Source organism: Peromyscus maniculatus, chromosome 8, assembly GCF_049852395.1.
Source record: "Peromyscus maniculatus bairdii isolate BWxNUB_F1_BW_parent chromosome 8, HU_Pman_BW_mat_3.1, whole genome shotgun sequence".
NCBI lineage: Eukaryota > Metazoa > Chordata > Mammalia > Rodentia > Cricetidae > Peromyscus > Peromyscus maniculatus.
In genome coordinates, this window is record NC_134859.1 from 88,295,048 (window position 1) to 88,319,001 (window position 23,954).

Sequence of the window (23,954 nt, forward strand, 5' to 3'; positions counted from 1 at the left end):
ATCTGCCCATCCAGGGACGGGGAAAGGCTGTGTGACATTAGAGTCTGTTCTTGAAGGCAAAGAATGAAAGAGTGACCTTCCTTCCCCTAAGACCTGGTTCAGACTCAAACAGTCCAGTAATCTCTCCCTTAAATCAGGTGGAAAGATCTCACGGAAAAAGTACTTCTAGTTAAACATTTACAGCTCCCTGGGGCAATGCCACCACTGCAGCTAATGCCAGGGAGCTTTCCAGTGTGAAGTGCCATGTGTCTCTCGGGCCCCCACACACTAGCTTGGCTTCAGGAGAGATGACTCATTTTATTACTCTTAATTTGACCCTATCTTTCCCACTTTAGGTTCCAACTCTGCAGATACGCCACACCCTCCCCCTTAACAGTTGGGCCCCTGGGAGGTGAAGGGGTAAACCACAAAGTTTGGGGAAAGGCAAGGTCGCATACCTCTCAAACAAGGAAATAAGAAGGCTGAGTAACTGTACAAACTGCCTGTAAAATGAGCAAGCCCCCTTTGGCAGTGGCCAAATGCACAGTCTCTGGCTTCTTGGGCTCAACCATCGTCCGAAGTTAGTACACCAGCGATGTTGTGAGCTCACCCAGGCGTCATATAACATGTACAGGGGCTCCAGCAGTTTGCAGATGGTCCGTACAGTTAGGGTCCTGCCGCTCTTTCCCTCTCAAGAGCTCGGGCTCGGGCTGCTTTGGCTTCATCTTCCAGCTCATCAAGGAAACGTTCCTGAGCCACTGAATAGAAGGTGTAACCATCTGGCGGGGTGGGTTCAGGAAACCACAAAGCATATGGACATTCCTTCCTTCTACCACCCTTGTTATTACCCAAATTAATGATTTTGGAGTGCCACCCTTTTCTGCCCCCTTTGAACCTTTAACTCCGTGGTTATTACTAAACCACTAAGAGCAGCGTACATATAGTAAGATTAGGTATTAACCCCATTTTGGCCCACACATTAAAGGCTACACGTTTCGTTCCCTTTTCCTTAACCCGATAAATGGTACAGCAGGACGGATACAAATAGCTAATACCACGGCCCCGATGCCCAGGCCGGTCACGATGTTCCGGGTCCGCCGCTGTGGCAGTGTTTTCTGCCACTGGGAAAGTTGCACCTGCCGCATAAACTGCAGTTGCGCGGGGGTCAATTTGTCCCGCGATGGGTCGATGCGCTGAGCGAACGGGGCATTTCCATCCTTAGCATTCAGAGGGTCGCCAGCGCCGGAGGCCGCCATGTTGCTGCTCCGCCCTAAGCCGCCCAGCCCGGAACTCGCCGGGAATAGTAGTCTGCCCGCCGCAAGGGACTCTGGGAGTTGTAGTCCGCGTGGAGTTTCCTGGGTAGAGACAGGGTCTCTCCGCCCTAGAGGAGGGGCAGGGAAGGCGAGAAGCGGTTGTGTTTTCTGATTGGCTGAGCGCTTCGTGGCAGTTGGGGCGCGAAAAGCTGTTGATAGTTCGAGGCTGTGGTGGGAATTACGTTTTCCTCAGATTCGAGGCAAGGACAGACATTGGAAGGAAAGGAAGAATCCAGGGCGTGGCAGAAGATTCTGGAAAGAAGCTAAGGAAGCCAGTTTATGGGTCCCGTGGACTGCCCCAGGGCCGCGAAAGACTTCTGACCATGGAAGGACCCTTGCGGCCAAGACTAGCCAACTCCAGTGACTTCCAGTTTGGAGCAGTTGCCACAGAGACCATCGAAAACGCTCTGCTTCACTTGGCCCAGCAGAATGAGCAAGCGGTGAAGGAGGCCGCGGGACGGATGGGCAGCTTCAGGGAGACCCGCATCGTGGGTGTGGATGCAGAGCCGGGAGTCGGGCGGATGGGAGTCTTGGGAGCACTGACCTTTATTTTTCACTCAAATATATTTTGTTAGTACTTTTTATGCTAGGTCGTAAGTGATGAACGAGGCTTACCAGCACTCTTACTGATTCCTACCCACACCCCCTACCCTGGCCCTTCTCTTGTCTTTTTTTTTTTTTTTTTTTTTTGGCTTTTCGAGACAGGGTTTCTCTGTGTAGCTTTGTGCCTGTCCTGGATCTCACTCTGTAGACCAGGCTGGCCTCGAACTCACAAAGATCCGCCTGGCTCTGCCTCCCGAGTGCTGGGATTAAAGGTGTGCGCCACCACCGCCCGGCTTCTCTTGTCCTTTTTTGAGGCAAGGTCTTACTGTAGAGTCCTGGCCTAGAACTCTCTCCGTAGCCCAGGCTAGCCTCCAACTCAGAGATACGCCTGTCTCTGGCTCCCAAGTGGCGGTATTTAAAGGCGTATGGCATCGTGCAGAGTTTTACTCTTCTTTTTGTAAATATGCTTAGAGTGCTTATTATTGACATTGCCTGGGATGGGAAGATGAAACAGCAGTATAGTCATTGCTCTCAAACTGTGTACTTTGGGTGGGGATATTAAGTATACCAACAAGTAGGTACAAGTGTGGTTAGAATGATTGACATAGGGAATACAAGCTATTATGAACATTTAAAGGAGTGATAAGCTGCGGTCCAGGGATAGTGCCATTTGAGGTACACCTTGAATGAATGGTGACATTTTAGTGGAAGATAAAGGGAATCGCATCTCTACCAGGACAGGACACCATGAATAAAGCTTTGGAAGGCAGGAATGCGGAGAGGGAGTGGAGGGTACAGCTGTAGCCCAGGTTGACCAGAGCATGTAGAAAAGCAATAGAAATTAAGACCAGGAAAGTAGTTTGGAGATATTTCAAGTAGAAATGTGAATGTCAAGGGGGAGGTCTTTATTCTTGGTTTAGCAGGAAGATGAAAGTTACTAAAATTTGTTATTTAACTTATTGTATGTGTATGGGTGTTTTGCCAGCATGTATGTAATGTATGTGCACCCTGTGTATACTTGGTGCTAGAATAAGCCAGAAGAGGGCGTCAGACTCCTCTGAAACTGGAATTACAGGCAGTTGTGAGCCACCCATGTGGGTGCTGGGAATTGAACTCAGATCTGGAAGAGCAGTGCTCTTAACTGCTAAGTCATCTTTCCAGCACGAAGACACTGAAACTTAAGGGAGGAAGCAGTGTGGCTGTAATTTTTGCCTTGGTAAAATGATTTTTGTATGTATGAAGGATGGACTTGACTGGAGAAGGTGGGCTGGCTAGAGGAGCCCATCTGTAGTCAGAGTGATAATGGGGTGTGTGTGTGACAAGAATGGATTTAAAATGTTCCAGAGACAAAGATCTAGAAAGCCACATTTTCATTTGAGAAATAAAGAAGGTAAAGGTGACTGTCAGAGGATTGATCCTCAGAGCCTGGGAACATAGTGGTGCCACTAAGAGAACTACATCCACACACGTGCAAAATACAAAATAAGGAAATGTGACCTTTGTTTTAGGGGGAAATTGTTTTGATTTGGATCTACTGAGTTTAAGATATTTGAAGATCATCCAGAAGAAGGTTAATAGCAGATTATTTAAAAAGGTCAGAACTAGATAGAAATAAAGGTTTTTTAATTATTTTCATGATACTCCAAGAAGGAGAGAAGAGAAAGGTCAAGGACAATTCCTTAGGGAAACATTTTGTGTTCAGGGAAGAGTCAATAATACAATGAGCTGCATGTAGTGGTTCAGGCAGTAATCCCAGGACTCAGGAAGCTGAGGCAGGAGATTTGCAAATTCTAGGCCAAAATGAACTACATAATGAGTCTCAGGTTATCCTAGCCTAAGATACACCAGAACCCCATCTCAAAAACCGAACCCAGAGTCTGGAAAGATGGCTCAGCAGTTAAGAGCACTTGCTGCTCTTCCAGAGGACCTGGGTTTGGTTTCCAGCACCCACATGGGCTGGAATCACCTGAACTCCAGTTCCAGGGGACCCAATCTGTTCTTTTGATCTCTGCAGACACTTGCACGAATGTAGTGCACATACATGCTCAGTCCCACACATATACACACAAAATAAGGGACTGGAGATGAGGCCACCAAAGGCACTGCACTCACACACACATATACAATTTTTAAAAAAATCTTTTAAAAAGTAAAATAATAAACAAAGCAAAAAAAAAAAAATCCACCAATAAACAGTAGCTGGGGAGACAGGCATAGAACCAAACATTTTTGAAGCCACCAGGAGGGTTGGGAAGGGTAGTGGTCAGCAGTCTCAGATGCTTCCAGGGTATCAACAGAAATAAAGGTTGGAAGAGGACCCTGTTATTTTACAGTTTGGAAAATTTGCTGATTTTTGGCGTAATAATTTTAGCAAACTGGGGAAAGTGGAAGGAAATGGCAGAAAGTTCAGGGAGCGAATGATGAAATAGAAGTTGTAGGAGTGTGAGTCAAGCATTAAAGAAATTCAGCCGTGCCGAGATGGCAAAGTGGAGCTGTATCTCAGAGAGGGGAAGATCTTGTATGGAGTAGTCCATCTGAGCATGTTAAGTGGAGGAGGTAGAAACAAGAGCAAGGTGTGACATAGTTCATTTGGCCTAACCCAAACTCAGTTTCCTTGAGAAACTAAAATAAAAAACCAGAAACAGTTCTCCGAATGAGTCCTAACAAATCCAAAACAAAATCAAAGATCTGAGAACAAGCATCCCCTGAACTAGGAAATGAAGCCCAAGGTCCAGCAAATAAAAAGACATTGGTCTGGCTGGTAACATACAGTTGTGTTCAGTTCTCTTCCTGGATGGAGAGTGTTAGCAGGGCTGTGGTCTTGGTAACAAAGCTTTGTGTATAAATCTATTTGTAACTTGTGATAAGTATATTGCTAAACTGTCTTTTGGTAGCTTGACTTTGGTATTTTTGTAGGTTAAAAAAAATTTTTTTTTTTGAGATAATCTAGCCTTTACTTTACTATGTAGGTGAAGATGTCCTTGAACTCCTGATCCTCCTGCCTCCACCTGCTGAAATTACAGGCATTTGCCATCATGCCCGATAAATTGTTTTTCCTCTAAGAAAGTCAGATTTTCTTGGAAGACATATGACAATATGATTATGTGCATACAGGCTGAGATAAAGGATCTCCAATCTGTAATTCTTTGCTGATCAATGATAAAGGTTCTTGGATCTGCAGTTTTCTTTACTGAGAACTGACATTTACCCTGTTTCCACCCTCTAATGATATTGCAAACTAAATAGAATTTTATCTGAGGCTGTTCTTTCAAAGGAAAACGAAGCAGGATAAAATCTTGCCAAAGTATCTTACCCTCCCAGCCTCTCAATGATTCTTCCCCTCTAAATTGGGTTGTGTTCTCTGAGTCTGGACATTTCTTCCAAACAAGTCACTCCACAGTAACAATAGAGATTTACACAACAAACTGGTGGTGGAGAGGCGGTGACCAGCTGCAAGGTGAATTGTGTTTGTAAAGCAATGGGAGTTCTGCAGAGGGTGGTTACTAAACAAACAGTGTCATAAAGACTATTGAAGCTCCAGGAGAGACCTTTCTGTTCCTGCCAACATTCCACTGAAAACAGAATATAAGGGTTAGGGTTTTTTATCCATCCAAGAATCTTCCATGAAGCTAGGGGTTCCCAGCAGGAGGTAGAGACCAACTAGGCCAGCTGGTGTATGTTTGTGTGTTACTGACCAAACCTTTTATGGCTGAGACTCACAGGAAGGCCCAAGCGTCAGGCAGGGAGCTTGGTAGGCCCTTGACTCTGGCCCTGAGTCGGCCTCCCTCCCAGGCCTCCATCTGCCTACTGGCAGCCAAGGGAACTAAGCTGGGCTTTGGTTGCTCCAGTCTCGTCTTTCTCACCTCCTGACCCTGTCCTCTCCACGCCATCACAGCTTTTACACAGTGCCGAGTTCACGGAGCGGCTTGGGTTGCATCTTGTGAATTAAGCTCTTCTCTCCTGTTTTGGCAGAGTTTGTTTTTCTCCTGTCTGAACAATGGTGTCTGGAGAAATCTGTGAGCTACCAGGCTGTAGAAATCCTAGAAAGGTAAAGCCTGTGCATCAGGCCTTTGTGCTAGGGCCCCTCAGAATGGGCTGGTGCCTAGATCTTTCCACAGCACTAGTTGCCCCTTCCCTAGAAGCTGGCCTGGTGCCCTTCTTTGACTTGCAAATGTAGATCTCCTAGCCAGCACCTGTTACCGGCAGGATCAGTGGGGCCTGTCTACAGCAGAGTCCCTTCGGTTGGTGGGATGGCGAGTTACTGTCCATCCCTTTCTTCCTTTCCAGGTTTATGGTGAAGCAGGCAGAGAACATCTGTCGGCAAGCTACAGTCCAGCTGAGAAATCCTAAGACAGAACTGCAGAAGTGGAGGGCTCTGAAAGAGCAGCTTTTCAACAAGTTTACCCTCCGCTTGGTGTCCTGTGTCCAGCTGGCCAGCAAACTGTCTTTCCACTACAAAGTAAGGAGCCGGGCTTCCGTGGGCACTGAGTGTAGGAAGGAAAGCAGCTCAGGGAAGGTGGCTGTGGGAAACCCGCTTCTGAGCTAGGGGATACTACTCATGTGGAAATTCCAGAGCGTAATTACGCTTCCTAAGCATACCTCCTGAATCCACACACAGTCACACAGAGGCAGTTATTAAATAGCCCGAAGTTCTGTTCCCAAAGTGTAATTGCTGGACAGATGCCATCATTCATACAGGGTCACCTTTCCTCCCCTTGGACTTAAGGACAGTTTACATAAGGTGCCTGAATTACCAACATGCCTATCAGCATTAAAGGAGAATGATCACACCTAAAAGGATACAATGTTTCCACATTACTATCCAGTGCCTGTACAGTAAAATACCACTCGTTCAGCAAATATTTATTGAGTTTCTTCTATGGCTAGATGTTTCAGTGGATACCATGGCTACCACAGTAAAAAATATTGCCTGTGCTCTCAAGGAATCCCTCACCCAATGGGAAAAGGCATCGGTGGAAACAAGGTGAAAAGGTGATGTTAGTGTAAATCCAGGGCTAAGGAGGAACCTCATCAGCTTGGAGAGTCAAGGAAGTTTATTTAGAGAAAATGAATTATTGAAATTGGTAGGTGGGGGATAGTGGCTACAGAGAAAATTGAAACAGAATTAGGGAGGGCAGGGAGAAAGGAACAGGCAGAAAGGGAGGGGATTCCAGCATGGAGAAGGGAGAACCCTGGTTTAACTGCAAGTAACCTTGCTTGCATGATTTAGTGGATTACCAAGAGAGAAGACTGGTATGGACTTGAAGTGCTTTGTGGACGCTGCTGAGGCATATGACCTGCATCCTGACATCTGACATCTTTCCTCTGCCTTTTTTTTTTTTTTCTTGCCTCAGATAATCAGCAACATTACAGTCCTGAATTTCCTCCAGGCTCTTGGTTATATATGCACCAAAGAAGAACTGCTAGAATCAGAGCTTGATGTTTTGAAGTCCCTGAACTTCCAAATAAATCTGCCCACTCCTCTGGCATATGTGGAGATGCTTCTTGAAGTTCTAGGTACTTTATTAAATGTGTCAGGAGATGTGGGCTGGAGACCTCCAGAGAGAAAAACAAATGTGCCCAGGGATTTGGGAACAGGAGACAACCTACCAAAGAGGAGCAGTTAGAAGCCTATGTGTTTCTGGATGGCTGAAAATGTCCCCCCAGCACTAGTCAGGGAAGGTAGCTCAGAGGTCTCAGCACCTGATTTCTATTTGGATTCATTAGGCACTTTGTTTTCTGGTTTTGAGACAAGGTTTCTTTGTGTAACAGCCCTGGCTGTCTTGGAACTCTCTTTGTAGACCAGGCTGGCCTCCCAAGTGCTGGGATTAAAGGCATGCATCACCATGCTGACCTCATTAGGCATTTCTTATGGCAGGATCCAAGGGTTGATGGAGAAGCACAAGTCAGAACAGCTATACTGTAATCGTATGTATGTATTACAGATGGGGATCTGTTCTCTAAAATTAACCTCTGGCCAAACACACAACTTTAATACCAACAGTTGGGAGGCAGAGGCAGGTGGATTTCTAATCTTAAATCCAGTCTGTCAAGCCAGACAGGGCTACACAGCAAGACCCTGTCTCAAATAAAGTAAGACCTTCTGCTAAAAGCTTTCATAGTAGTGTGTAACTATCAGGAAGCACATTAGCAATGTATCAGTAGTATGTCCTAAGATTATGACTAGAGAACACAACTTCATGCTGTCTTTCATGCTCAAACTCTGTGCAGGGTACAATGGCTGTTTGGTCCCAGCCACACAACTACATGCAACTTGTCTGACCCTCCTTGACCTGGTCTATCTTCTGCATGAGCCCATATATGGGAGCCTGCTGAGGGCTTCAATTGAGAATTCTACACCCAGTCAGCTGCAAGGGTAAGAAACTTTCCTAGGGTAGGCTCCTTCCAGGATTGCGTAGTAGGGGACACATCATATGGATATGAGGCCTTTGGGGCTTGGAGCTTAATGTAGTACTTGCCCAGGAAATTCAATACCCAGCACTAAGAAAACACAGGTTAATTGGTTCTTACTGACTTCCATTATGTGGCTCACATGCTGATGACTGAACCCAATCAGGAAAACGCTAAAAGGTTTTTACTATTAAATGTAAATTACTTCAAACATTTAACATTCTTTTCTAGTTCTTCTTTTGCAATTAGTTAAAATTTGAGAGTGTTGGATTGCTTTTATAGTCACTTGAGGGGGAAAAGCCCGTCACATGGCTGTAACTTGGACAAAAGTATTTGATTACTGTAAAGTCAGACTGGCCAAAGCCTCACAATTACATTTGATAGGAAGGGAACTGGAAAAATAAAAGGCCTATCAGCCACCCAAGACACAGGTGCATGTTTTAATCCCAGTTGAGCTGGGGGACAATGGGACACATCAGCTGTTACCTGACCACTTTTTTCTGTGTCTAAAAGTCCAAGACGAGCAACATGAACAACTCATAGTTGAAGTTCTATGACCCTAGACTGTATAGTCACATTTCATACTACTTCCAAATTAATCTGGTTTTAATTATCCAGGGAAAAGTTTATCTCTGTGAAGGAAGACTTCATGCTGTTGGCAGTTGGAATCATTGCAGCAAGCGCTTTCATCCAAAACCATGAATGTTGGAGCCAGGTACGCACCACTGAGCAGGGCCAGCATGAGCAGAATTGGTTTAATAGAAAGCATTCCCTGTCGGTTAAAGGAACACACAGGACAATCTGCAGAAGAGAAGTGCCAGGACCCAGGAACTGGATGAACAGTCAAGAAGGGAGGGCTGGAAAACTAGAGTTTCCATTTTCCTCTATGAAATTGGAAATAGAGGCTCAAGTTCAGTTTGTTATCTCTCTTTATAATTACGACCCACTGTTCTAACTTTAACAGAGGGAAACAACTAGAGAGTCCATGTGAACATATCAGGGCCATGACACTTGGCCATCAGCAAACATAGGCATCTGGATTTAATTTTGTGTTCAGAAAATTGAGAGCTGTTAGGCTTGGGAGTATATCTCAAGACGTATTTCTGTCTGTGTGTGTGAGAGTTTGTGCGCTAACATGCTGAGGTCTTCCAGTAATAAGACCCTGTCTTTCTGAAGGTTGTAGGACACTTGCAGAGCATCACTGGCATTGCCTCGGAAAGCATTGCTGAGTTCTCTTACGCAATCCTGACTCACAGCGTGGGAACGAACACTCCTGGGCAACAGCAGCCTGCTCCCCACAAGGCCGCCAGAGCCCTGCAGACTGCCGAGTCCTCTAACACATGAGGCTGGCTAACCCCGCCACACAGCCCGTCACTGTATCCTCCTCCTCCTCCTCTTTGTTTACTTTCATACTCGGGGTACAAAAGTTCCAAGTTTCCTTTGAACAGTACTTTGTATTCCAATTTCAGGTACTTTTTTTCTATATCAGAGAGTTATGGTGGACAAACATGTCCTCTTCTGTCATAGGAGGCTAAAAACATCAAAGAACTGGAGAGAGTTAGATTATGAAATTGGTCCATTTTTGTTTGACAAGACATTTAATTTTTCATAATTTAATCTGATTAATTGGGAACATCAGATATAGAGATAAGTATTACTCATGGTTTTAAAACAGACTTTTGAATGACTTTGACTGGTATCTCGGAAGTAGCTTTTCTTCCTTTGCTACCCGATAGCTGTTCGTTCGTTCTTTCTTTCTTTCTTTCTCTCTTTCTTTTTGTTTTTTGAGACAGGATGTCACTATTTGGCCGTGGCTGACTTACAACTCACTGTACATACCAGGCTGGGCTGGAATTCAGAGATACACTTGCCTCTGCCTCCTGAGTTCTGGGATTAAGTACCATCATGCCTGGCTTACTATTTTATTTTTTAAACTAAAACATGTTTCAAAAGAATTTCTACAAAACTGACTGGAACCCAATTCTTTCAGAATACAAAATACTCAATTTTAAGGAATAACTTACCGTCACACCTCTTGGTAATTAACAGACCATAGCAAATCCTTTATTACAAATAATTAAATCTTTCCGTGTCTCAAACAGTATCAAACACCATTTTGTAATTCTAACAGATAGCAGAGTAGGCATTCAATACTAGAACTGCGTGAGGAAAGAGTTAAACTTCCAGCTTCTGACCCAGTTGTCCTTTTCCCACATCATCCAGCTGTGTGCCACCAACATCATCTCAAAACTTTTCTGTTTCATATTTTAAGTGCAGGAAGTTGAGAGAGATAAAATCCAGTGAAAACACATCAATGTCAATTCAACTAACTTAAAAAAAAAAAAAAAACAGAGCAAATTTAAATTAGTTGTTTTCAGGGGAAAGAGGGAAAGGAAAGCATGGAGCTGAGTGAAACCATGGCAAGGGCTGTTTGCTCTCCACAGCGTTTTGCAGCTCTGGAAACTATCTGTCATAGGGTATTTTAAAATAAAGTGGCTTTTGTTTCTTTTGGTATTGTAAACATGTAGTTTAATATCACCCAGATTTAATTTAAAGCATCTTCCAAACCAAACCAAATATAAAACCTTAAAGGCAAACATCCCCTAGGGAATAAGTCACTTGTTATAGAACTGTGAGGACACCCAAGCAAGACCCCACTTCAGATTCGTCAGCATGAACTTGAGTGCTTTCGTCCATTGCTCCTCAGAGTTAAACTGCGTTTTGATGGAATAAGAGCCACCACTGCCTCCAGTATCTTCAATCTTGCCTTTCTCCACATCCATCCTGCAGATGGACAAAGCAGAGCTCATTAGAAACAGATCCAAGTGAAGTCAGCTCAGGCAAATGGGCAGGGACTCAATCATGAGACCATTCACATCATTTTATCTAACAGAACACTTGGCGAAGAACTGCTGCTAGTGTGTATTTTGGATTTGCCTGAAACCCTAAAATGAAAGGCTGTCATTGTCACTGCAGAGTACAAGGACAGGACACACACCCACACAGATGAGAAGTCTGGAGCAGGAGGGGAGTGAAGGCCACAGTACTCTTCACTGTCTGCCTAGGCATCCCTGAACTTGGGGCAGAAAGGGAGGCAAAAGAAAGAAAAACTCCGTACTCGGGTGTGAGGAAATTCAACTTTACTCCTTTTCTCACTACGAAACACAAACCGACTTTTCAAATCACACATTCTTCCTGCCTCAGCCTCCATGGGCTGGAATTATAGGTGTGCTCCATCTCACCTGGCTTTCAAACTCAGTCTCTAGAACTAGTCTCTATGCTGGGCTGCCACACTAAGAGAAGCATTCTTGTATATCTCCAAAGGCTGCACGAAAAGCCTTTCAGAAATGAGCTGCAAACTTGAGCTCTGTGCCAGGAAAATCCCCATTTTCTTTTACTCCAGGGGCCAGGTGGCCGCCCTCTGTTCTGCTTGCAATATCACATCAGTTCTTGCCCATCCGTGTCATGTGACCGTGCACTGTTTTCTTTCTTGCCCTTTTCCCCGTCTGTTTTCATTCCCTGGCCCTTTAGTTCAGTTTAGTCCCTGCTACTAGTTCACTGAGCCCTAAGAGGATAAGAGTCACCTCTCACCTGTATGGAAGACAAAATCGTGTCTCGCCCTTCTCCACCTCTTCTTTGAACTGCTGCACACAGTCGAGAAAAGCTACCATTGCATGGTCAAACTTGTTGTCCCAGAAAAACCGCAATCCCCCAGAACAGTATAACGGCAACTCCTGCCCAAGAAGAGAGAACTGGCTTTGGGCATGTCCCCACTCATTCCCTGCCCTCCAATCACCCAAGCTTTGTCTGCACCCACTAGAACATGTATTACAGTTGACTGATGTCTTCTATCACCTTCAACAACTCCAACAGCCCTGGTCAAAATCAACTCACAGCAGCTTCCCTACCAATGGAAATTTACTGAACTCCAGTCTATTCCCACCCTCACATGCGTGCTGTCCCCTGATCTGCCCAGACCCTTTCTCAACACGCTGTTGTAGGAACCTGAATTTTCTCTATAAACTCCAAAGAGCTAAGTCTGAATAAGATGTTGGCTCCTTATGAGATAGTCTGAGAAAAAAACTGAAAAATGTCAGCAGGTATGGAAACTAAACCTTTTTTTAAAACACAAGGTCTTATGTACTTTAAGCAAATGCTTTATCTCCAAGCCACATCCCTGGTCCCCAAATGAACCCATTTTGTTAGGATAAACAAGAACTCTAACTCCCAGAGTACCTTAGACTTGTCTGTCAGAGACTCCAGATATGAATGATTTCCATAGGGAACAAGTCGGTACCTAAAGTGGAGATGCAGAGAGATGGCTACAGGACTCCTACAGTGATTATTGCAAAGTTGCAACCCAGTAATTTTCAATCCGCATCTTACCCAAGGACTTTATTATTTATCATTCCCACCTACCTCCAATTCCCTATAGAGTCCATGTTTAAAGACTTAACTGAAAAGATTTCATCTATTATAAAACAGGGTATTTATCAACTAATGTGTTTTGGCTTTGTTTTGTTTTTAAAATGACAGGGTCTCCCTATGTAGGCCAGGTTGACCTTGAACTTTTGATCCTCCTGCCTCAACTCCCCCAGTACTGAGATCACAAGTGTTCAGCACTGTGCCTGGTACTTTGGTTTAGAAGGTGTGTATAACTTGAGGCCTGTGGGTTGCCCTTCTTCCAGGATAGCTATGAAGGAGGTTCAACACATTTGTAGACCACAGTATCATGTCATAGTATCAAAAGGCTGAACACACTGGGAGGTTTGTAAAAACAAACACTGAAACTTCATTAGGGAAAAATGAGGTTCCGGAGACTTTTGGGACCACTGCTGGAGTCATGCAGTTTGATGATGATTGCTCCATGACAAGAGCCCTGTGCCGAAGGGAAACAGTGCACAGGCCCTTCACCCACAGGAAATTCTGTCTGCTGGCAGCAAGGGCTCTTGCCATAGTGGAGCAGTACCGTGTGGTATAGACAGGTTACGTCAAAGACACACCTCACCCAAGGTGCTATGGAAGAGCTGCATTTTCTCACCTCTGAAACTTCAGACCCATCTTATTGGCTAGTGCATGGAGCAGCAACACTGTCTGGCCCCAGGCAGCATTGATTTCATTCCACTCCACAGGAACACTGGGTAAACGACCTAGTCTGAAGTTATTGATTGTGCCAAATTGTCCACTGTGCCTACAGAGAAGGTCAGAAACGGGGTCGGGGAGAAATAGATCATAAAATTTTGGAGATTTTCCATTTTCACCCAAAACCTAGCATGTTCTTTTCCTTATCTTCAGATGCATATATCTAAGCTTTCCTTGGCTGCCCCAAACCTAAGGCATCATCTTTTCCCCTGCTGTTTCGATGTCCAAGCAGAACTGAGTCACTGAATACTCTCACACTCCTCCCCCACCCCCCCAAAAAAAAATCAAAGTCAGACAAACCCACCAGGCTCCACTGAGTCTGCCTCCTACCTTTCTCTCTTAGATTTATTTACTTTCACTTTACGTGTATGAATGTTTTGCCTGCATGTATGAATTTGCACCAGTGCATGCCTGTTGGATTTCCTGGAACTGGGGTTACAGATGGCTGTCATCCGCCACGTGGGTGCTGGGAACTGAACAAGTTCTCTGCAAGAGCAGCAAGTGCTCTTGGCCGCTGCAGAGCCATCTCTCCAGCCCCTCCTGCTCGTCTGAAGCCGGTCCACTTCCCTCCACCTCGGTGCTGCTGTTCTTCCCCAGTCTGGAGTCCCAGCAACATACCTCCTCCCAGATTATTCCCACCATCCACAGATGCAAATGTACTCATACCACGTCCCTGTCTGAAATGCTTCAGTAATTCCCTCTGCCTTTGGGATCAATCCAAATGCCTTAAGAATGGTAGTTCTCCAGTTTCATATCCGTCCCTCGCCCCTTTACACTCACTCTTCAGTCATAATAAGAGCCTTTTAGCTCTTTCCATCTGCCACTCCCTTGCCCCTGTTTCTTTGCACACGATGTTCTCTTTGCCAGAACAGCTCCTCCTCTGTAGACATCTATTTCACCCCTCAGCCGTATCAGCCTTCTCTGGGTGAAAATTTCCATGCAGCTTCCCCAATCGAGAAGGTACCCTTTCATGTTCTCCCAGCACGCTGGGCCATTATCCCACTGTATCACACAAGCCCATTACTCATGCCTTCTTCCAGGGAATAAGTAACTGGTATATTGTACATTGTCTGTCGTGCTCTCCTGGTGCTTAGCACAGTGCTCTCCACACAGCAGACACTCAGTAGTTACTAATTCAGTAATCAATACATGAGTGAGCCTGAGGTTTATAAATCAGCACCAGGCCTGGAGATGGCTCAGCTGTTAGGACCACTGGCTACTCTTCCACAGGACCCAGATTTGAGTCCCCACACCCACACTGAGCTCACAGCTTTCTGATACTTCTATCCCAAGGGGTCCGACGACCTCATCTGGTCTCTGTGGGTGCCAGGCATGCATGCAGGCAGACACCCATACACATGAACATAATAAAAATTTAAAAGCAGCACTAGGAACAGGATTTGGTGGGCAGACACCACTAAACTCCTGTTGGTTTTTGTTTTGTTTTGTTTTTTTTCTAAGATAAAGTTTCTCTGTGTAGCCTTGGATGTCCTGGAACTCACTCTGTAGACCAAGCTGGCCTTAAACTCACAGAGATCCTCCTGCTTCTGCCTCCAGAGTGTTGAAATTAAAGTTGCAAACCACCACTGCCTGGCTAACCACTCTAGAATCTTACTTGTAGGCACTCGAGTGTGAGCACTTGAGTGTGTGCATACGTACACCACACATTAGACCTATCCTATTACAAGGAATGACATAAACCTGGCTTAGGGGAAGATGACCTATAGTGCCTCTTCTATGGGGAGGTGGTCACCTGGTGTGTTGCTAACAGATATGAAGTGCTTCCCAGATGTGCCTCCCCCAACCCCCAGCGCTCATTACCAGATATGGAAGGTTGCATTAAAGACGTTGGTTTTCTTCAGTTTGTCCAGCTGCATCTGGGCATACCGCATCTGGTTTTCTACGCTCTTCAGCTCATCATCCAGCTCCAGCTGCTGTCTTTTAAATTCACTGTATTCCCGCTGGTACCTGTGAGCAGCCAAGGGAACCATAAAGGGCTGATGGTGGAGGCTGCAGACTCTTTCTCCATTCTACTGAAGGATTTACTCTAGCGGTGTAGTTATATCTAATTACAGAACTCCACATTTGGCACTGATTCCTCTCAGAGGAATGTTTTGCCTACAAGGTATAAAAATGTCTCAAATTCCAGATGCCCATATTTAAAAATAAAGAGGAAAAAAAAGAACTCTTGTGAACTGTGACAAAAAAAACTTCTGTATTTTTGATTTTTTTCAGACGTGAAATAATTAAGAGTGGGTCTCTTAGCCAGACATGGTGGCGAGTGTCTTTAGTCCCATTTGGGAGGCAGAAGCAGGTGGATCTCTGAGTTCGAGGCTAGTCTGGTCTACAGAGTGAGTTCCAGGGCAGCCAAGGCTACTCAGAGAAACCCTGTCTCGAAAAACCAAAAAGACTTGGTCTCTCATGACATTTATTTATTTGTGTGTGGGCGGGAGTTGGCTCTCTCCTCCACCAAGTGGGTCTCAGGGATTGAACTTGACAGGAAGTGCTCTAAGCCACTGAACCATTGAACTGACCCAAGAGTGGCATTTTCAGAGCCCGGTGCCTTCACTCTACTTAACTAACAACATCCTCTCTTCACGTATGACGTCAAGTCTCCATCCATGGCCCTCCCGACACTCGTGGACACAAGCCCAGAAACAGCATGCAGGATTTGGAGCAGACGGGCACTGACAGCTGACCTAGTCAGACACATTCAGCTGGGAACCATTCCCTCTCCTGGGGCTAGAGGCAGGAAGGCAGAAGAGCAGGACAAGCACTCACTGAGCTTCCTCCTGATCCAGTCTCTCCGCCTCAGCCTGGACCTTCTCCAGGTTTTCTGCCACTACCTTGCGGTTTTTTTCCACATCTTCTAGCTCCTGGATCAGCCTCTCCTCCTCTAAGGCCAGCTCTTTCAGCTCCCTTTGTAGCTGTTCACTGTCATCCTCGTTCATCTGCTCGAGGATCTCCAAACAGCGTCTGCCAAGCACACGGGTCTACTGACTAGAGGGCACCTGTTGTTCCATGTGCCCGAGGGAACAGTGCTCTTGAGTCCCAAGGGCCCAGCAGTCTCCCTGGCACAGACCCTGCCCTGGAGGTACTTACTTGTAGTTCTGACATTCATTTTCGGTGACATTGAGCTGAGTGTCCAGCTGGTCTAAGAGAGTATCTGTGCATTCCTCACACAGTGGGTGATCCACATCTGTCTGACCCGACATGATGTCAAAAAGGTCTCCAGTGACCTGGAAGCATGGGACAGTCAGCTAGGGCCTCTCCTGGGCTATCTGCCCAGCCAATCCCGCTAACAACTACACATAATTCTTGACAGTGAAGCGAGGCCAACTTGCCTTGAGTCTCCGGCTGAGATTCTCCATGGTGCCACCGTCAGATGCCTCCCCGATCAGAGTGAAGCTATTCACGCTTTCTGTAGACATCATCCTGCAGACAGCCCCCCGCCCATGGCCACATGAGGGGGCAGAGAGGCCGCCTCCACCTACTGCACTGCTCAAGCGCTGGCTGAGGGGCCTCAAGGTTCACACCCACTCCTAGCCCGACTGGACCTCCCAGGGCCACCTATCTCCCAAGGGAAGGCCATGCTGGTCTTCCACAGGGGCACTACTCAGCAGGTTAGCCTGGATGGACTAAGGAGAGAGGGGACATCAAAAATTGATATGTATGTTTACAGCAAAAAGGAAGGAGAATCAAGAAAGACCATTTTTTTTAATGTTACACTTCTTGACAGCAACTTTTACCTGCTACATTCATGAGTACTAAGAACCTGAACATCTAACAAGTACTACTAAACAACTTCTCAAGAACCCATCTCAATCACTCCCTCAACATCCCTCACTTCTTCAACATTAGTGGTACTAACCCTTCTCACTGTGGGAATGGCTACAGAGAAAAAAAGAAAAAAAAAAATCAATGCTGAAAGGTCATGTATAAGGGAACACATCTTTCCTAAAAGAGCCAAAAGGCTAGATGATAATTCATCTACATCACCTGGTCCCAAGTCCTAATTCCTAGGTTTAATTAAAAGTCCCTTGGCCGCTGGCAAGAAACAGGGGACTGAGGACTAGTAAGCACCTGGCTGGGGGGATGAATCTTCGAGAGACACCATCCTGGCGAGTTTCGATAAATGGCTCCTGAGAAAGAAATAAGAGAGCATAAGAGTTCTGGCAACTTAAACTGGAATCTATTTCCCCCAAAGCCTGAGAACTATTTGACTTTAGCTTAGGTTGATAACCACAAAACTTGATAAACCAGAGCAACTTAAGGAGCGGGTAGTGTCTGGGCTGGGAGATGGCTAAGTAAATACCACTCTTTCTATTCAAGGAAGAGGGCCCAAGTTCAGATCCCCAGTTAAACAAACAAATAAACGGGGCACGGTGACACATGCCTTTGCTCCCAACACTCTGAGAGGCAGAGACAGGTAGGTCTCTGAGTTTAAGGCCAGACTGGTCTACATAGCTCAAGAGCCAGCCAGGGAGATATAGAGACCCAGTCTCTGAAACAAACAAACAAACAAACAAACAAACAAAAACAACAACAAACCACCCCCACAGAACAAAAACCAAAAAGAAAAACAAAGGGTGAGCAGGGTGGTGTGCACCTGTAATTGCAGAACTGGGAGATCTCCCTACCACCACCCCCTCAATCCTGCCACCCCCACCCCCAGCCTGAGCAGCCAGCCAGCCTAATCTGCAATCGATCAGGTCCAGGCTAAAGACTGTGTCAAAAACTAAGGTGGAGACCCCCACAGCCTTTGTGTATGTGAACTAAGAAAAGGTCCACGGCACTGACAACTTCCAAGTATAAGTTGATGATTGCATTCTTTGGTGGGGAACAGCATTTCCTAAGGATACTACACTTTATTTGTGGTTCAATTTGCATTTTCTCAACATTTACCAGTTAGAGAAGCAAACACCCTAAATCATGATACAAAGAAAAAGGCAGAACAGAGTGCAATGAAGCTTGCCATAGCACAACCGAGACCACTTATTTTTTTTCTTTTTTAGAAAGGAAAACAATGTTTACTTTAGTGCACGGTAAAGAAAGCAGTGGAGCTGCCAGGACCAGGCCTGCATGCCTACTGCCGACATTTTATAGTATGCCTGGCTGCAGCTGCCTGCCTCTTTTGCTTCTTGGCAGGTTTGCTCAGCCCCTGCATCCTACACTGCATGCAGAGACCTCTACACCCCCCCCCCCCACAAGACAGGGTTTCTCTGAGTAGCCCTGGCTGTCCTGGATCTCGCTCTGGAGACCAGGCTGGCCTTCAACTCACAGAGATCGGGCTGGCCTGCCTCTGCCTTCTAAGTGCCAGGAATAACAGCATGTACCATCACTGCTGGGCTATAATTGTGTTTTTTAACAGACGCCTTATTCAGCAACCCTGTGCCTTGGGACACACTTTGGGACCTCCAACAATCCACAGTGGACTGACAATGAGCAGCAACTCCCTTTTTTCTTTCTTTTCCTGCAGTGCTGGGGATTGACTGTAGGGATCTGCACCTGCTGGGCAAGCACAGCCCAGAGCTATAACCCCAGTCCTTAACTGCCTTCCTGTTTGTTGTTTTGGAGGTAGGGTCTCATGTATATTGGGCTGACATCAAACCTGCTACAAACATAAAAATGCCTTTGAACTTCTGATCCTCCTGCCTCCGTGCCGGTTAATGTGATGCTAGGGCTCAAAACCAGGGCTTTGTGCACGGTAGGCAAGCTCTCTGCTAACTGAACTACATCCCCAGCCCCTATTTTTGTTTTGTTTTTGATAAATGTATTGCAGGCTGGTCTGGAATTCACCACGTAGCCAAGGCTGGCCTCGAATTCATGACCCTCAGGGCCTCAGCTTTCAAATGCTAGGGTTACAGGTGGGCAGCATAGTGTCTGGATGGAATATCTCTTCATCACCCTTTTTTGTGTGTGTTTTTTTTCAAGGCAGGGTTTCTCTGTGTAGCCCTGGCTGTCCTGGAACTCGCTTTGTAGATCAGGCTGACCTCAAACTCACAGACATCCACCTGCCTCAGCCTCCCAAGTGCTGGGATTACAGGTGGGCAACCCCATGTCTGGCTGGAATATCTTTTTTTTTTTTTTTTTTTTTTTTGATTTTTCGAGACAGGGTTTCTTTGTGTAGCTTTGCGCCTTTCCTGGAACTCACTTTGGAGACCAGGCTGGCCTCGAACTCACAGAGATCCGCCTGCCTCTGCTCCCGAGTGCTGGGATTAAAGGCGTGTGCCATCACCGCCCGGCTGGAATATCTCTTATTAACCAGTCTTTATTACTAATCGCCGAAGTCGGGGCACCAAATGCTCTGCAGCAATCCAGTCTGTACCCCATGTTCTCATGTCGGCCTCCCACTGAGCACATCGGGAGGGGAAGGGGGAGAGGGTCCTTCTTTTACCTCTCCTGAGTGAGCCTCTTCCTCCTGGGTCTCTCCTGGCTTCGCCTGGGCTGTGGTAAGTAATGGAGCTAAGGACAAGGAAAATCCTGGGTCAGAACAGTCTTATCAAAGCAGGAGAGCTTCCCAAAGCATGGGAAAGAGCCCAAAATGGCCACATCACCAGCCCCAACCCTACCATTGTCTCTCCCTCTCTCTAGACAGGGTCTCACTGTGTACTCAGGAGGCAGAGGCAAGATAATCTATGAGTTTGACGCCAGCCAATGGCTACAGAGTAAGACTGTCTAAAAATAAAAATAAAATGCTTTTTAAAAAGAAGAAGATAGGGGCCGGATAAATCATTTAGTAGTTTAGAGCACTTACTGCTCTTGCAGAGGACCTGGGTTTAATTCCCAGCACCCACAAGGTTGGAACTATGTAGACAGACCAGACTGGTATTGAACTCACAGAGATACACTTGCCTCTGAATCCTGAATGATGGGATTAAAGATTTGTGCCACTATGGCCTCTTTTTTTTTTTTTTTTTTAATCTACATAAAGAAAGCTCAGTTTTCTTCCCCTCTTCTTATTATGAGAATGTTAAAATTCTAAAAGCACATGGGTATCATGACATTAAGAGTCATACCGAAAGAGTTACAGTCTTTATGTCCTAGCCAGTTACCTCAAGGTATTTCAGGGTAGAGAGGATTGATCATGTGTCAGTAATTGTTGAAACTAGGTGATGGGCATGTAGGAACTCATTATATATTTAAAACCTTTTAAAAATTATGTGTATGTGTGTACGTGCGAGTATGAGGTTGTGCACGTTAGTGTAGTGACTGTGGACAGGAAGAAGGTGCCGGGTCACCTGGAAATGGAGTTATAAGCAGTTGTGAGTGACCTGATGGGAACTGAACTCAGGTCCTCTGGAAGAGCAGCAAGCTCTCTTAGCCACAAAACCATCCCCCGGCCTTTTCCATCACAAAGGTTAGCATAACCGGGAAGGAATGAAAGAAATCCTGGGAAGCTGCAACCTGTCTGTATCCATGTATCCAGAATGTAGAGTTGGGGGTGTGGTTAAGCGGTAGAACACTTGTCTAGCATGAGCTAGACCCTGGTCTCAAACCCTGACATTGGGAGAGGACAGAGGAGAGCCAGGTACAGTGACGCATGGCTATAATCCTAGAGCTTTGGAGGTGGAGAAAAGTCAATCATGTGTTTAAAGCCAGCCTGGGTTATATAATGGGACTCTATCTCAAAGACAGATCAGCAACAACAAACACATAGCTAATATACACACAATGGAAATCTATTCAGCTATTTTTTTTAAAGCACGAACTCCTGACATTTAAGACATACATTAAATGAAACTATCCAGGCAAAGAAAAGCAGGCACTGAATGATCTCATTCCTATGAGGTTCATCTCATTGATGCTGAGAGCAAAATGGTGGTTCCTAGGGGCTGCAGGTGTGGGAGAGACGGGTAAAGGCCAACAGGCCAGTTAGGTAGGAGAAATAAGTTCTGGCGTTCTATTGTACAGTGGTGACCATGGGTAGCAATGGTCACTGCACAGCCCCGAAAAGCCAAAAGGGAAGATTGGGAATGTTTTTACCTCAAGGAAACAGTCAATGCTGGAAGAGACAAATGTGCTAACCCTGATTTGAATATTATATGTGTATTCAAACATCAAATGGTATCCACAAATGTATCAGATTTTAAAAATGTATCTAAAAGTTAAAAATATATAAAACCGGGCATGGTAACAACACACGCTTTTACTCCAACACTTGGGGGATGAAGCATGGGCCGTGTCTTTACCTTTTTTATACTTTCAATATACAGCAATTTACCTTTAAAAATGTGAAAAATAGGCCAGGCGGCAGTGGTACATGCCTTTGATCCCAGCACCCGGGAGTTCTCTGTGAGTTCGAGGTCAGCCTGGTCTACAGAGCGAGATCCAGGACAGACACCAAAACTACACAGAGAAACCCTGTCTCGAAACGAAACAAAACAAAACTGTGAATAATAAGCCTGGTGCGGTGGTGCATTCATTTAATCCCAGAACTAAGGAGACAGAGGCAGGACAATTTCTATGAGCTTGAGGCCAGCAATAGCTAGAGTGAGACTCTGTATAAAAATAAAAATAAAAAGAAGAAAATAGGGGCTGGAGAGATCATTTAGCGGTTTAGAGCACTTGTTGCTCTTGCAGAGGACCTGCGTTCGATTCCCAGCACCCACATGGTGGCTCACAACCACCCATAGCTCCAGTTCAGGGGATCAAACACCCTCTTCCGGCCTCTTCAGGCATCAGGTGTTCATGTGGTGGAGAGGTATACATGTTAGCAGAACACTCATAAATAATAATAATCATGAAGAAAAATAAACCAAGGTATAGAGAGCTCCAACAAAGCCTAATGCCGGGTCCATGAGCTTGTTTAGACTCTTATTGACCTCTCACTTCTTCAGACTTCGAGACTCCCACACTTGGGTGGACCTCAGGAAAGTCTAACTCACATGACCTCTCTAAACCTCAATTCTTCACCTGTAAAAGGATGCAACCATGGCACTTCTCTATTCTTTTTGTTTTTGGAAACAGGACCTGGAACTTAAGGTAGCTCTTGCTTCAATTATGGATATGAGTCACCAAGCCTGGTTCCCACGCGGACTGCTTCAGGGACTAAAGGAAATAATAACTAGAATGCGCTCGGTACACTGTAAGTTTGTTATATGTGGATATTCCTTTGCTCTGGAGACAATGTCAGAACGCTTAGATCCCTGCTGAGGAAACGGAAAACCAGAGACTGCCACCACAAGACCGAGCTCCCTAAAGTTGCCCATTTCCCACCTTCTTGACCACCCTCTTCCCACGGGTCCTGCTGACCTGTAAGTTCCTGGATGGTGACTCGGTCCAGGATCTTGAAGCTCGTGTCCAGTTTCAGAGGCTGGCTGCAGCGCTGGCACACGAAGCTCACCTGCATGGTGCTGCTGGACGCCTTAGACCCCTCCATGCCTGCGGCAGCGGAGAGAAGAAGGCGATGTTAAGAATCGCGCCCTTGAACCTCGGACCCGAGGCCACCCTCTGCCCCGGTGGTGGAGGTGAAGAAGAAAACCCCGGTCCGCGCCTTTCCCTCTGGGATCGGTATGACACCAAAGGACCTGCTTCCGGGGCAGAGCCGGGCTAAGGCAGCGGGGACTCCCGGGCGGGGGAAGGGGCCATCAAAGTGGCTGTCAGGGTTCCTGGGCTTCTTCCTAAGGTCTCATTTCAGGCCCCGACGCTCTTCACCTCAGGACCCCAGAGCCCGCCGCCCAGGCTCGCTCTACCGCGGGGGCACGGTAGCCTCGGGTCCGCCCCAGAGCGAGACCTCCAGAGTTCCCATCGCCCGGTCTTCAGCTACTTCCCGGTCGGCTAGCTGAAGACTTCCGCCCGGGACCAGACGTGACGTCGTGACGGCTGCTGACGCAAGGAGCCCTGGTCCAGATCCCTGCTCACCCGGCTTGGGGCGCCATCCAGGGGCTGAGAGGGGAAGCGCAGCATGCGCCGGCCGCTGTGCAGAAGCCGCCCACCTCTGTTCTGATTTAGAGTCATAGGGATTTAGATGTGTTTCTTCCAAGTGGAGCTACTTCTATTATTCCTTCGGTGTCAGTCTTTAATGTTTCTTTTGGGAGATTCAAAGTTGTCCTTTAAACCCCTCTGAGGGAGTGCGTTTCGCACGATGGTAAATTTTGTTTTACATATATGTAATAAAATGTAAATCAAAAGGTGATAGTGGTAAGGGGTTGGGCATCCTGTTTTGGAGATCGTACAAGCTTTTTTATTTTTTTAATCCAATTATTAGGGAATATTCAGCACTTTCGGATTTGGGGAAGTTTTTATAAAATTATAAAGCTAAATCATTTGGGGGGGGGAACTGAGATGTGACTCAGTAGTAGAGCCCATAAGGCCCTCCCACCTACTACAGAGACAGATATACTCACACTCATTTTTGTGTCGGTTCGGGAATAGATGGGTCAATTAACCAGAACAGAATTCAAAAATACACTAAGGATACAGACAGATTTAGTGTGTGACAAAAGTGGTATTTCAAAATAGTAGTGTGGGCTGGGCACATAGTGTATCATATGCCTTTAACCCCAGCACTCGGGAAGCAGAGGCAGGTGGATCTCTATGAGTTCGAGGGTCTACAGAGTGAGT

The 23,954-nt window shown here is 46.1% G+C and overlaps 3 protein-coding genes across 12 annotated transcripts; 1 reads left to right on the plus strand and 2 right to left on the minus strand.

Moving 5' to 3' along the window:
• Positions 1–277: 277 nt before the first annotated feature.
• On the minus strand, positions 278–1,341 carry Coa3 (cytochrome c oxidase assembly factor 3). Its single transcript, XM_006992931.2, has 2 exons — positions 1,022–1,341; positions 278–758 (listed from the first exon to the last, which is right to left on the minus strand). Exons 1-2 carry the CDS (start codon positions 1,233–1,235, stop codon positions 646–648), a joined length of 327 nt encoding a protein of 108 aa, XP_006992993.1. The 5' UTR covers positions 1,236–1,341; the 3' UTR covers positions 278–645.
• On the plus strand, positions 1,318–10,767 carry Cntd1 (cyclin N-terminal domain containing 1). 6 transcript variants are annotated; one of them, XM_006992932.4, is made up of 7 exons: positions 1,318–1,784; positions 5,808–5,883; positions 6,123–6,294; positions 7,190–7,352; positions 8,067–8,211; positions 8,865–8,961; positions 9,423–10,767. In XM_006992932.4, exons 1-7 carry the CDS (start codon positions 1,616–1,618, stop codon positions 9,588–9,590), a joined length of 990 nt encoding a protein of 329 aa, XP_006992994.1. In that variant the 5' UTR covers positions 1,318–1,615; the 3' UTR covers positions 9,591–10,767. The 6 variants fall into 6 exon arrangements, with proteins under 6 accessions (XP_006992994.1, XP_042138774.1, XP_042138776.1 ...); XM_042282841.2 differs by having other exon boundaries at positions 1,341–1,732; XM_042282843.2 differs by lacking the exon at positions 1,318–1,784 and adding an exon at positions 5,425–5,484.
• Becn1 (beclin 1) lies at positions 10,282–23,194 on the minus strand. Of its 5 annotated transcripts, none has more exons than XM_076577687.1 (12): positions 23,046–23,194; positions 22,644–22,772; positions 19,786–19,853; positions 17,472–17,530; positions 16,733–16,823; positions 16,491–16,627; positions 16,170–16,364; positions 15,210–15,356; positions 13,288–13,437; positions 12,483–12,543; positions 11,838–11,980; positions 10,282–11,030 (listed from the first exon to the last, which is right to left on the minus strand). In XM_076577687.1, exons 2-12 carry the CDS (start codon positions 22,768–22,770, stop codon positions 10,862–10,864), a joined length of 1,347 nt encoding a protein of 448 aa, XP_076433802.1. In that variant the 5' UTR covers positions 22,771–22,772; positions 23,046–23,194; the 3' UTR covers positions 10,282–10,861. The 5 variants fall into 5 exon arrangements, with proteins under 5 accessions (XP_076433802.1, XP_076433803.1, XP_076433804.1 ...); XM_076577688.1 differs by having other exon boundaries at positions 22,919–23,181; XM_076577689.1 differs by having other exon boundaries at positions 22,885–23,170.
• Positions 23,195–23,954: the final 760 nt, after the last annotated feature.